Below are 14,601 nucleotides of genomic sequence, written 5' to 3'. Positions count from 1 at the left end.
CACAGCTCTATGATTCTATGACCTTTAACAGCACTGTGGGTATACTTATAGCACATAGGCTGCGTTGGATCAAGAAGACAGATCTTTAATCTTATCAATTGTAGGATAGCCGCATCACATCTTGGACCTGATCCAATTTGTAAATCATATACAATGGGCCATATAGCTATGGCCAATTCAGCATAACCACTGGCAGCAGGTCTTCACGAAGCAGAAAGCCTGCTTTCCACTTGCAAAAATGTTGTGATTAACAGAATATGTATTGAACTCCATTTTCTGCAATTATAAATGCAAAACAGTTGTCAGCTTGCAACGCTGAATAGTATCTGTACAACTGCAACGTTTAGGAATTTTTGAAAATTTTAAACAGTTTCAGTCCAAACATAAGCATTAATTAATTGCACACTTGTTCACCACTCACCTCATTGGTCCCTCCTTGAGATGCATATGTGAATGTGCATACATGTTCACCCTAAAAGGAAACAAAATGTAAATTTTCTTAATGAAGTATTTTAATCTAAAATTATACTTACTACTTGTATTTCACAATTTCAGTTTGGATCATTTTCTTTTAGTTGAACAGAAAAGCCTTTTCAGGCCGTCTTCAAAGCTGAAATGCAAATCAGTACGAATGGTGATTAAAAGTTTCACCCTCTCATTTTGCAAATTAAAAAGGTAAAGCACAGCTTTAAACTATGCACAGCAAACCCAATTTAGTTTTTTTCAGTTTTTTTTAAACCCATAAATCAAAAACAACAAACAAGTTCTGACACAGAAATTCAAAGCAAATTTTCATGGAATATGTGGAATGTCACCTTGAACTAATCAGGTGGTTACTTTATTGCAAGAACTGGCAGCTAGCCTTGTGTCAACTTTCTGACATGCTAACAATTAAGTCACAAGTGACCAGAAGCATCATGCACAAACAAAAACAAAGTTGAGCTCAGCAGGTCTGGCAGCATCTGTGAAGGGAAATTCAGAGTTAACACGTCGAGTCCAGTGAGCCTTCCTCAGAACAAGGATCATGTAGCCTTGGTTTCATGTTGCCTTGCTTTCATGTTCTGCATTCATAGGAAAACACAAGACCAAGTGCATTTTTGTCCACCTGACTAACATTTTGAAGCAGTACTCATTCTGCCAAGTTGGGAGCATCCCATCACATTTCTGACTTGCCCCTGACATTGGTGGATTCGCTTTGGGAAGTCAGTTGGTGAGTTACTTTACTGCAGGATTCCTTGTCTCTGACCTGCTGTTATGGTTACAGAGTTTATAGGGCTAGTTTAGTTCAGTTTCAGGTCAATGGATGTCAATAGGGGAATATGGTGATTTTAAAGCCACTGAATGCCAAGGGGGCAATGGTTTAGTTTTCTCCATTGGACGCTGGTGTAGCTTGGCACTTGTGTGACACAAATAAAAATCTGGAAATGCAAGTCTCATGATGATTATGAATGTCAACGGTTATAAAATAAAATCTAGTTCATTCCTGACCTTTCTGGAAAGAGAATAATTTATTTAGTCTGGCCTACATCTGATTTCAGGCCCACAGCAATATGTTTGACTCTTGGCTGCCCTCTGAAATGGCCTAGAAAGCTGAAAGAAGAGAAGTGTAATGCTTCTAATTTTACACTTGTTCTATACAGTCTGGAAACACCTCCAAGGTTGGTGAGAAGAACAGAAAAAAAAAACGGAGACAAAAGAAACTTGATGACAGTCTTCATGCCTTTTTCCAAAGCAGGCAGCTCATAAACAACTAGTTAAGTTTTTTTTTAGTGATAAAGGGCATTTGAAAAATAGCAATTCATAGAGCATATCATCTCTTAGGTGCATGTAAGAGGGTATGTTATCTCACTATACATAATTCTTTAAAGCTGCACAATTTGTGTTGCGACAGGTAACTGCTCATCATTCCACAAGAGTTGAAACAATTTACATGCTAGCATATCTGACTATTTGTTAGAAGTGTGTCATATAAAACTCGTTCTAAATTATATTAATGCAGAACTTTGAAATTTACAAGTTGTCCAGCATCAAAATCACATATTTAATTTCAACACAATGCAATGGGGGCAAGTGAACATAAACGTAGAAATGTTATGGTTTTGTTTTGTTAATGGATATATTTTATTAATTTAAGGATGCCTGAACTCTTAAGTGCTTGTTGTACACTACAAAAGAAATGCTCCACTTAACATCAGGAACTTTATAAGGAAGCTTTTGTAGTGCAGTTGCAGTGTCCCTATTTCTAGGCCTCCAATCAAGGTTCAATCCCACCTGCTCTCTGTGGTGTGTAGTAAACTCTATGAACGGATTGATTAGAAAATAAATACAAAGGAAGTTTTTCTTCAATGACAAAAGTAACTGTTTTAAAGTCCAACCTCTGTCTCTATAAAGCTCTGACATAAAATCAGCTTGGCTATTAACAGCCCATTTCCATTTGATGATCAATAAAGACATTCGCCTAGAAAATCAGTACTGTTAATAAATTGTTGCAAGAAGGAAGTACAGATTTTTAAGAATATCAGCTTAAATGTTGGCTGCTAAAGGCTTTTACAAGAGAATGACTGGAAGTTATAAATACAAAACCTCCCAAAAGGTCCAAGTGAAAGATAGATAGATAGATAAAGCCAAAAAAAGCTAAAAGCGTGCAAGTTAAACAGGTGCATAAAGCTCACATGTAACAAGAGTTTATGAAAAAGATATATTTCAAGTTTGTACCCAAGGAATATTTAATCCAAAGAATATTTAATCCAAAGAATATTTAATCCAAAGAATATTTAATCCAAAGAATATTTAATCCAAAGAATATTTAATCCAAAGAATACACATAGCAGAGCACAAGATAATTTACATTTTAAGGCTCTCTTCTAGAGATTTTCTCTTTCGGTTTTCACAGACTCCTTTTCCACTCACACTTCCTGATTTATTAGATGACATAGTCTCAGTAACAATAGCTTATTTATTTGTGTTGACATCGACTCACACAGAAGCAGAATTAAATGAATTCATCAATAAACTCAACAAACTATCAACCCTTCATTAAACCTTTAGCCACAACAGTGTTAATAAACTGACATAAGACAACAGACACAAGTTAACTGAAGATTGTTTTTCAAAACAACTGACGTACATTTCTATGCATAATAAAAACAAAATTGATTGGAGATTTGACATTCAGAAATTATTTCTATTTGAGCATAGGTGTTGCAAAAAAAGCAGACCTCAGAGCAGGAAGAGGCAATTCAACGCCTTGAGCCTGCTCCTTAGTATGATCGTGGCTGATCTCATCATGACCTCGTCTGTCCTTGCCTGCCACTTCCCAAAACCCTTTAACCTACTGCAAATTAATCATCTGTCTATCTCCTCTTTTAATTTATTCAATGTCCCAGCATCCACCGACCTCCGAGATAGTGAATACCACAGATTCATGATTCTGAGAAAATAACAGTTCGTCCCCGAGTTGTGAACAGATTTCGTTCAAGTCCATTCATAACTTGATTTATTTTAAATGCACAGACACAAAGTTAGAACATTTTAATCAGTCAGTTACAACCCATTTTACTGTATCTCAATCTCAGAGTCTCATTTAACAATTGGCTGTACTTATTACAAATGGAAAACAGTACCTTTTCCTCATACAGTAGCTCCTGAACTTATGCACCAGAGATTCTACATTAATTTGTAAGGAACTCATTGGTTTCAACTTTTTATGGCACCCATTGGCCCAGTATTTGTTAACAGGTTTAAAACTGCTTTCACTCCTTTGCAGCCCCTCTCCTCCCCCATACCATTTGCAGGTTCTTATTTGGGAAGCAGCCTATGTTTAGAGGAAGAACACCTCAGAGATTCCTTCTATTCGACTTACTGGGGAGTAAGTTCTGAATTTTCAGGAGCACTTGGTTGCTTCAGGAGGCATATTTGCCCATCATGCCCATGTATCTTGAGTCCGAACCAACATCACTATTCGCCACCAAATATGAAGAATAAGAACAATAATTGATTAGAGATTTGACATTCAGAAATTATTTCTATTTGAGCATACATGTTCCAAAAAAAGCAAAAGACTTTACGGCAGGAAGAGGCAATTCAATGCCTGAAGTCTGCTCCTTAATATGATCATGGCTGATCTCATCACGGCCAATCACATCACAACCTCGTCTGCCCTTGCCTGCCACTTCCCAAAACACTTTAACTTATTACAAATTAATCATTTGTCTATCTCCTCTTTTAATTTATTCAATGTCCCAGCATCCACTGACCTCTGAGATAGTGAATACCACAGATTCATGATTCTGAGAAAATAACAGGTCGTCCCCGGGTTGTGAACAAATTTCGTTCTCGAGTCCATTCATGACTTGATTTATATGCACGTTGGAACATAATGCAGGATAACATGAAATAGCTGTCCATAAGTAAAGGGGAATCGTTCCTATGTCAGATCTTTAGAATTAGTATCAATGCACCCATGAATAGTGTCAGTTCAAAAATACAAGCTTTCCAAAATAAGGGGGACACCCTATAATGACTCATCTCTTTTAAATCTGCCACCCCTTAGACTAAAACTATGCCCTCTTGTTCTAGGTTACCACATATAAAGAAACATCCTCTATCTACTTTGTCAATCTTCTTCAGCATCTTACATATTTCAATTAGATCACCTCTCATTCTTCTAAAGAGGATATAGGCCTAAACTACGCAATCTGTTCTCAAAGATAGATTTTCATTTCTGGAATTAATCACACCTTCCCTGAAATGCCTCTAAGGCAATTACATCCTTCAAGTAAAGGGAATGGAAACGTATGCAGTACTCCAGATACAATCTCACCAATGCCTTATACAATTCCAGCAACAATTCTCTACTTCCATAAGCCATTCCTTCAGCAATAAATGATTACCTGCTGTATCTGCAAACTTGATTTCATGCATAAGGACACCCAGAGCTCCCTGCACCGGGAAGTTTCTCTCCATTTGGATAAACTTCATAGCTTACAGCAATAGCACATTCCTTCAAGGGGAAAACCGCAAACATGTCAATCAACTGTGATCTTGGGTTGTTGTCACATTACATATAACCCCACCATACTGTCCTGTATCTGTAAAATCTTCCTTACTGTCCTGTATTGACGCAAACACCTTGATAACAAGTTATGATCTGACTACTTTAGTGTGGACAGTTCTGGATTATTTATTACTTTGGTTAGACCCTCTGCACGTGACTCATACCTATCATGTTAGTCTAGCCATTTGGTTCGTCTCCAGCACCATCTTATTTTTAATTTTTTGTGATTACTCTCTGCATCAATTGATCAGGTTATAGGGCATCCCTTCACTTGCTTTTCAGCTGTTGATACTTTACTCACACCATCTGACACTTTTGATCACCTGCAGACTTACTATTCAGCCTGTTGACATTCTTCTCACACCATTTGTATGATCTGATCTCTCTACCTATAAATTCTTTGCCTGTGTGTTCCTCTTCACTCCACCTGATGAAGGACCAGCGGTCCGAAAGCTTGTGATTTCAAATAAACCTGCTGCACGACAGCCTGTGTCATGTGACTTCAGACCTTGTCCACCCGAGTCCAACACCGGCACATCCACATCATAATAAACTCAGGCATTGAAATACAAAAACTGACATATTTCAGGGCACTGCTTCTAACAGAGCTAGGGATATGGATTTGTGACTAGAGCCAACTGGAAAGAACATTCATTTCTCAAAGGAAAAGTTCCAAATGATTATAAAAGGAACACCAAGAACACAAAGGACAGCTGAAATACTCATTACAGTTGAGGATAGAAGACTTTAATTAGGCAACCATGGTCACAGGTTAAAATACCCAAGGACATCAAGCTTTATACTGCCTTCATACTGAACACTATCCCTTTTTATAACTTTGTACTTGCGTCTATGCTTGCCTTTATGTCTTAATTTTTAATTATCTATTAGATAATAAAATTGCTCGCTCATGAGAATCTAGTAATTGGCTCAAAGATACAGTAAACATTGGGTAAATATATTTTTATTCAACAAAGGTATAGCCTTGTGCTAAGAGGAACACATTTTTGTTTCAACCAAGTGAGGAGGTTGAAAAGAGGACAGCTCTTGCATCCCTCTTCACCAGGTCATAACAATATTCAGACTACAGAAGTTAGTCAGCTTCAGAAAGTTAATTACAGAAAATGTTGATAGCTTCACCAGCATTACTACTTTGACATTAGATAAAAATGGGGAAGCCTTCCCCAATATTTCATAGCCTGTCAATATTTCTTTACGTAAACATGATTAAGACGGACAAGCACAACTATTTTTATTCAGCACCTAGTGCAATTTGTAATATGACAAGAGTATCCAAGCTGACAAATGCAATCTTCACTCAGAAATTAGATGCTTTAGAATTACACAGCTCAGCAGTGTATCCATCAAACTGCTCCAACACAACGATAAAGTTAGCAGGGAAACTTTACTCTGTACCTAACCTATTGTGGTCCCTTCCTGGGATGGAGACAGTGTAAAGAGCACTTCACTTTCAGTTTAAGAGAGGGGAGTGTGCTTTATTTTCTGTTTAAAACACTGGATGGGTAAACAGTGACAAATAGAGTCAGAAAGCGAGTTGTGTAAAAGTGAAACATGGTTTGTAATCACCACCTCCTGGCAAAATTGACAATAACTGCAGAAGTCTGGGAGTGAGTAATCTTACCATGCTTCAGCTGGACAGTGAACAAAACAGAAAAATCATTAAATAATTTACATCTTGCCACACAATTTTCTATTTAATACTCCACAAGTTCACAGTAAATGATTTTTATAACTCAACCTTACAGAGAATGAAACTATTGACAAAGATGTCGTTTAAATGTGTTGCAACTGTTCAAATTTCATGAATCTGTTAAGTGTTTTCCTTTCCTTCCATACATGTGAAATCCCATGTCAACAATGACTTGGTCCTTCTGTCCTTTAAATGCTGTTCCTACATTAGAGTTAACCTCTGATTGTATATTTCAGCAAGATATAAGCCTGTATTAATCTTCCCTAATGTTGTCAATCATGCAAAGATGAAAAGTTTGCATTTATTTTAAATCTCACTTTGAGTTTGAAAAAAACTTTTAAATAGAAATCAGGTACTAAAGTTTATGAACCAAAACCAATTTTATCTAGTGATTTTTAAATGTCCCAGCAGGGAGTCCAGAATCCAATTTTGAAGTAAAGGTCTGTTTATGAGACTGTGTTTTCCTGCACACTGCCCAAGTGCAGAAGGTGTACAGATACTCACTAGGCATACTTAGTAATTTGCTTCTGAAGACGAAAGAATCTTGAGAAATCTACACTCCTTAAAATTTAGCAAAGTGTCCAGGAAACTTTGGAAGTGATCTCACTTGTGAAGCCTTTAAATCCTATTTTATTAGAAACAAAAGCAAAACAGATCAACTGACGAAAGAAAGAATCCTGAAAGGCTATCAAAAAATGTTTTAAGTTAGTAACTAGTTAATTCTTTGAACTGGGCAGACAGGAATCATTTTAAAATAAATTGAATCGATCTAGTTTAATTCTGTTCCTTCTTTATCTGAATGAAGTTACCTGAAATCTCAGCCACCACACTACCTTACAAATTCATTTACTTGTGAATTCATCTTTTTTCCATGTGGAGTTTTTAAAAATGATTTAAAAAACTACCTAGCTCAAAATACAAAATGAATCAACTTCAACTGCCACTGTGTCATGCAAAACTTTTACAATGGATTTACTTAGAGAAGACTACCTGTCATCGAAGTGTAGCTAATTTAGTTGCTTTCAAAGCATGTAATATGAAGTGCTTAGATTATTAGTATTAATAGTCCAGACCTGGAGAAAATTTCAGTTAAGAATTACTCACAGCACTTAATCAAATAACATTCAACATTCATTTCCTTCAGTGCAGTAACAGTAACAGTGGTGTGCACCATCTACAAGATGTCCTGACATAACTCACTAAAACTTCTTCAATAGTACCTTCCAAGACCCTCAACTTGTAACGCCTGTAAGGACAAGGACAGTAGACACATAGGAACACTTCCACCTGCAGAAACTCCAAATCTAACACAATCTTGACTTGGAACTAAACTACCATTCCTTCATTGTTGCTGCGTTAAAATCCTGGAGTTCCCTTCCTAGTAGCATCATGCATGTCCCTACAATCCAAACACTGCAGTAGTTCAAAAAGGAAGCTCACCACTAAGGTTTACAAAGCATACTGATGGCCAATAAACATCGGCCTAAGCAGTGACAACTACATCTTGTAAAAATAATAAAAACCTTGCAAAAGTACCACCTGATTGAATAACATGTAACTGGAGTATTAACTAATTTCATCAGTACAGTTAGACATCCTCCATGGCCTGAGAAGCCAATTTATATTTTGGGATGTCAAATTTCTCCCCAGTAATATAAGAACCATGTTTTAAAACAAGTCTGTTCATCTTTACTTTAACTTCTGTTTTAATGCAATCACATTTCACTTTATTGCAATTTCAATTATAAGTTCTTTCCAATTCATGGTGTACGAAACCTTCAATTTGATTAGCTCCTCCTGACAATTGCTGCAGCACACCTAGATATCACCTTGGCTTACTATTTGATTTAAATTGTCAGGAAAGCAGATACTGCTCCTACAAAATCCAGCAAAATATCTTTATATGACTGCACACTACAAAGAATGCAAACACTGATGTTTCAATAAGAATGATAATCATCGGTCAGACTGAGAAGACATGGAATTCCCCAATTGTTGATCTTTACTCATTGATCAAAAATGCTTTAAATATCGAAGCAAAGGTATCCATTATTCTACTTCAAACATGATTTTTAGCATCAAAATTTTTAATATTTTTTCAGCTGTTAACTAATTTTAAACAGTTGCTAGATTCAGAAGATATTGGAAACATACAAAAGGCCTCCCACCATATAAAACTTGTTATGACAAGACTTGATCTGCCCACGAAGATGGTAATGGGGCTGACTTATTTCTGCAGATTGATTTTGACACTTGAACCATTTTCTGGATGTATTCTGGTTTCCCAACATTCCCTTAATAAAAACGATTACTCCTGTAAAAAAAAGTCTCCATAGAGTAATTGCTGTATAGGAGACCACTTAAACTGTCATATTTATGTAACACACTGCAAGAGCAATTCATCAACTCCCGCAATCCTAACGTTTCCTTGTAGCATTATTTCTCAAGATAATTATCCGAGTCTTTTTGGACATTTGAATCGATTTCCAATCTCTCTCAGATGATGTATTCCAAATCCCAACTACTCACTACATTAAAAATACTCATGCCGCCACTACTTCTGTTCTGATCACCTTAAACTACTGTCCTGCATTTCCCAATGTTTTCAGTTAACTAGTGCAATTTCTCCATCCCACTATCAAACTCCTCCTTATTTTGATTACCTTCATTAAGTCTCTGCTTAATTCTCTATTTTCCAAAGAGAACAGTCCAGCATCTCTATCCTAACATGCAACTAAAATTCCTCACTCAGAACTATTCACATAAATCTTTATTCAACTGTAATGTCTTTACATCCTTCCAAAATTTTAGGGAACCTTGTAAACACACAGCAGGGTGGTAAAAATTTGTAACTCTCTTCCACAAAGATAATTCAAGATCAACTTTAAACTAAAACAAAATTCTAAATCATAGATATTAAAGAAAACAGGGCGAACAGGACAAATATTAACGTTTGCTGCAGATCAGTCATTATCTAGGAATGCTGGAACAGGCTTGAGGGGCTGGACTAACTAATCTTTATGTTTAGAGGTAAGGTAAACCACAACCTACTTCACCAAAACTCCTAGCATATCTTCACTTGTCTATGTAAAAGCTCTTCGGTGTCCGATTAAAATGATTGACAAAATTTAGTTGCAAATGATCTGCTGTGCACTGTACACAGATTTGATTGGCGATGTGAAGGTAAACCTTTTTCCTGCAACTCAAAAGTACCCAAGCAGGATCAGCAGCATATTGCTAAATACTCCACAATTTACTGCTCCTTCTGGGATTAGCGTCAGTGGTAACAATTGGGATTCCTTCACCACCCACCACAGGAGCAGTGGCAAGAGTAGGGTCAAGGAGGAGGAGAGAGAATAGATTGCATTCATCATTTGCTTGTTTTTTTGGCTATTCCTCGGTGTCAGCCTTGGCTCCACTGATGGTACTTCTCAACTCAAAAATCAGAAGACTGTATCCTCAAGTCATAGTCCAGAACTTCTTTTCTCTTCTTAGGCAACCTGTTAGGACCAAGAACGACTTTTTTCCACTTAGGTACTGTGGGTCCCAAGATTGACTAAATAGTCCAATGCTGGAGCCACACACCCTGCTACAGATGGGACCGGTGATGTTTGATGAGGCAGTTGAACAGAATGCTCTGATTTTTGCACAGTCTTTCTGCTGTTTGCGCCTGGGTCAAAATACTTCCATCTTTGTGGACACTATGTTCAGCTGGGGAGTCTTGGCCAAAAGTTTCCCAGGATTCATTTGAGTGATGCTTTGAGAATGTCTTTAAACCATTTCTTCTGCTTACCAGGTGTCAGCTATGCAGGCAATGTAGGACACTCAGATGTAGTTGTTCAACAATAAGCGTTCGCTCAATGCAGAAGACAGGGATGTACAAGATCATTCAGCCCCAGGCCTGTTGCAAGTTCTAAATCACAGCTAATCATTCACTTCAGTGACATACTATCCCTGTATCCCTTAATGTCATTAGTGACTGGAAATCTATCAATCTCTGTCTTGAACTTACTTAATGATTTAACTTCTAAAGACCCCAGGATACAGAAGGCCAAATGTTTGCCACCTCTGATAGAAGTTCTCCCCTACCTGACTCCCAGTGTCTTATTCTGAAACTGTTCTCTAGTTCTAGACTCTATCGTCAGAGGTAACATCCTTTCTGCATCTAGTCCATCACCAAGAATTTCATGAGTTTCCGCAAGATCGACTCTCATTCCTCTCAACACCAAAGAATGCATGCCTAGTCCCAGTGTGGGAAATTTCTTTGCTGTGTTGGGGAGGCTTGTTCCAACGACTCTCTGGTCTTTGGAGTATGTGGGCTAATAGAAATATTAAACTGAGGCTCCATCCAGCCTCGCAGGGCAACATAAAAGATCCCCTGTATTATTTGGAAGGGGGCAGGGATAATCCCTGATCTCCCAGGCCGTATTTGTCCTTCAATGACCATCAAAACTATCTAATCATTACCGCATTTCTCGGTTCAGGATTCTACTGTGTACACATTGGTTTCCACATTTCCTAAATTACCATCTGCTTCAAAACAAAACTTTTATTGGCTCGTCAAGGGTTTGAGCACACTCGATGACTGTGAAAGGCACTATATAAATGCAAATAATTTGTGTCCAGTCTACGCTGCTCCTCGATACCCGGCAACAAACTGGGAAAGTGGCATAAAGTGCGGGTGGAGACTTTCAGCTGTTGTTGGATTTAGGGAATGAAGCTTCAAATGTCATTGTCACGGCTGCCCTGGGACAAGGGCTGACGTGGCGGCTCCAGCCTGAGCCGAAACCCTGACAGTCTGCATTCCGGCATCCCGGAAGCCTCTGGCCCAGTTCCTCAGCCCTTCAATAAGCAGCGGTTCTCTTACCAGTGTCTCGCTGTGCGAGTGCACCAGGCCACCAGGCCTGACATCGAACTCTCCCGTGCGCGACAGCTCGGCCGCACCGCTCGAGCCGGCCGCGCAAATCAAAATAACGGCCATTAGCGCGCACCCAGCCCGCGCCATTGCACCTCCTGCTCCGGTCAGCGGCCCGCGCCTCACTGCGCAGCCGCCCTGCTGCTGACGGCTATACCCTCGTGCCATCCAGCTATCGGGCAGCCGCTCGGACGCGTTCTCGAAACGGCTGCTGGCAGATAGACAAAAAAAATGTAGATAAGCATGACATTAAGATAGTTATATAGCACGGAAACAAACCCTAGAAAGGAGCAATTTACTAGAATAACTCTAATGAATCATCTAGACTCAAAAGCTTAGCTTGCTTCTTCATGGAAACTACCTGACCCGCTAAATTCTCCAGCATTTATTTTGCTTTTGCTTCACGGAAACGGGCCTTTCGGTCCAACAAGTCCATTTTGACCATGTTCCCAAACTAACTAGTCCCATTTGCCTGCGCTTGACCCATATCTCTCCAAACCTTTCCTATTCATGTACTTATGCAAATATCTTTTAAACACTGTAACTGTGTTGCATCCACCACTTTGCCTGACTGTTAATTCTGCACACAAGCTACTCTGTACAGAAGTTGCCCATTATGTCCTTTAAAAATCTTTCTCCTCTCATCTTAAAAATGTGCCCCATTGTTTTGAACTTCCCCCACCCTAGAGAAAAAACCCTGTCATTCAGCTTATCTATGTCCCTCATTATTATATAGACCATAATAATGCCACCCTTGACCTCCTACGCTCCAGTGAAAATGTCCCTGCCTTTCCAATACATTTTTATCTCAAAACCTCCATTCCCACAACATGCTGGTAAATCTTTTCTGAACTCTCTCCAATTTAATAATATCCTTCCATATGCAGAGTGACTGGAACTGCACACAGTACTCGAACGTCCTGTACAACCTCAACATGACATCCAAACTCCTATACTCAAAGGTTTGAGCAATGAGGGTAAGCACGCTAAATGCTTTCTTAACCACCCTATCTGCCTATGAAGCAAATTTCAAAGAACTGTGTAGCCGAATCCCTAGGTCTCTTGATTTTGCCACGCTACCCAGGCCCCTACCATTAATTGTATAAGTCCTGTCATTGTTTGTATTACCAAAATGTAATACCTCACCTTTACCCTAAATGATTGACCTCTTATCCTGAAATTCTCTGACCAGTAGAAACTGTCAGCGTCTATCCTATCAAGTACTTTCAGAAACTTGTACGTTTCAATGACATCTCAATCTTCTAACCCTTAAACATTGGATAATCTCCTCATCCCAGGGACTAATTCAGTGAATTTTTACTATACTGGTTCAACTGCAAGTATTTATTTGCATAAATGCAGTAACCAAAACAACATACGGTACCTAAGCTATGGTCTCACCAAAACCCTGTAACAAGACTTCTTTATTCCTGCGCTTCAGTCCCCCGACAATAAAGGTCAACATGTCATTTGCCTTCCTAATTGCTTGTGGTGCTTGCATGTTAATTTTCTGTGAACTTTGCACAAGCACATCTAAATTTATTTGAACATTAACACTTCCAAGTTTCGCACTTTTCGAGGGAATGTTTCTTCCAGTTAATTTTTTAAAGTGTTAGCATTTGTACTTGTATTGTCCAAATGCAATGGATCACTACACACAAAGCACTAACAGAGACCAATTAGCTGATTATGTCAGCACTGGCTGTTTGTTTAACTGTGGAATTACTTTTTATACAGAAAACAAACTTGTATTTTGTTACAGAGGGTGTTCAAAGAATAGAGAAGGCCATCTAGCCCATCATTTTAGCGCTGGCATCTAAGTCTACTCCCACTCCTCTTAATTAATTCCATCACAATTCCTTTGCTTTCTCTCTTGCGCGTCATCTAATTTCCCCTTAAATGCATATTTGCTATTCACCAAAGTTACGCTCGTGGCAGCAAATTGCATATTTTTACCATGTTTTAAGCAACAAAACAATGTAGGATATTTACTCGGTATTAACTAACTCGATAGCACTTCTCCCTACACCATGGTACCTCTTGAGCTAACTTCAGCAAATCCAGCCCTGGTCCACTTGAAGCTGAAAACTAAAACATGGGCTGACAATGCAGTACTGAGGAAACATGGCATTCTTGTACATACAACTATACATGAAAGCAAAGCATGCTCACCTGTACGGCTGGATGTCATAAATCTCAAATCTTTTAGGTGCCCTGGTCAATAGTCCTTACCTAACTGGCAGCAGCCAAATGAGATTAACTGGTTTGTCAGTTTAACAAAGACTGTATCTTAAAACTAATTCATTGGAAGTGAAGTGCATGGGAATATTCAGAGGGTACGAGAGGAAAAGCAGGCTATTCACCCTCAAAGATGGTCTGTTATTCTTTAGTCATGGTTCTTCAGCAAGGTGAGGATTGTGAGTGTTGAACAATATCAAACACCTACAGCCATAATCAACCATTCCCATGTCATGAAAGCAATAGTTAATACAAGGCAAAGCACCCACCATCCATCCAAGATCTCAAATTCCAACCTCAGAAAAATATCTCTAGCTGAATCTTACAATACCTTGGCTAAGTGCCACTATTATCGAATTTTGTGCAGAACCCTCAAGCAACCCCTCTCATCCAATTCTAGACCCATTGTAAGTGGAAGTACTTACCATTGAAGGGGTACCCCAGAAGAGACTGTCAGCCCGGATGCCAACACCATCCTTAAAAGGCTGTTGCAAACTTGGACAAACACTGGTAAATCCGAGCCACCCCGAATGGTTTGTGATGTTTGCTCCAGATTTGGATGCAATGTGGAAATTGGTGTCCCACTTTGCGGACAGGGACTAGTGAGGGCCTAGTGCTTGTGATGGTGCAGAAATAGATGTCTTCACACAAGACCGGTCTGACTGAAAGGTATCTTCCTTG

General features: G+C 38.7%; 1 protein-coding gene across 1 annotated transcript in view; it reads right to left on the bottom strand.

Annotated features, from left to right (window-relative positions):
- mydgf (myeloid-derived growth factor) overlaps positions 1-14,395 on the bottom strand; it is a 42,753-nt gene extending 28,358 nt beyond the window's left edge. Inside the window, exons 1-3 of the mRNA XM_048559490.2 lie at positions 14,346-14,395; positions 11,635-11,893; positions 422-472 (exon numbers count right to left, since the gene is read on the bottom strand). Of these exons, the coding sequence (XP_048415447.2) occupies positions 422-472; positions 11,635-11,893; positions 14,346-14,395 (360 nt within the window). The remainder of the gene's footprint in view (positions 1-421; positions 473-11,634; positions 11,894-14,345) is intronic.
- Between the last annotated feature and the right edge of the window lie 206 nt (positions 14,396-14,601).

The sequence above is a fragment of the Stegostoma tigrinum genome, chromosome 30 (genome assembly GCF_030684315.1).
Source record: "Stegostoma tigrinum isolate sSteTig4 chromosome 30, sSteTig4.hap1, whole genome shotgun sequence".
NCBI lineage: Eukaryota > Metazoa > Chordata > Chondrichthyes > Orectolobiformes > Stegostomatidae > Stegostoma > Stegostoma tigrinum.
This window is presented reverse-complemented; position numbering and strand designations above follow the sequence as displayed.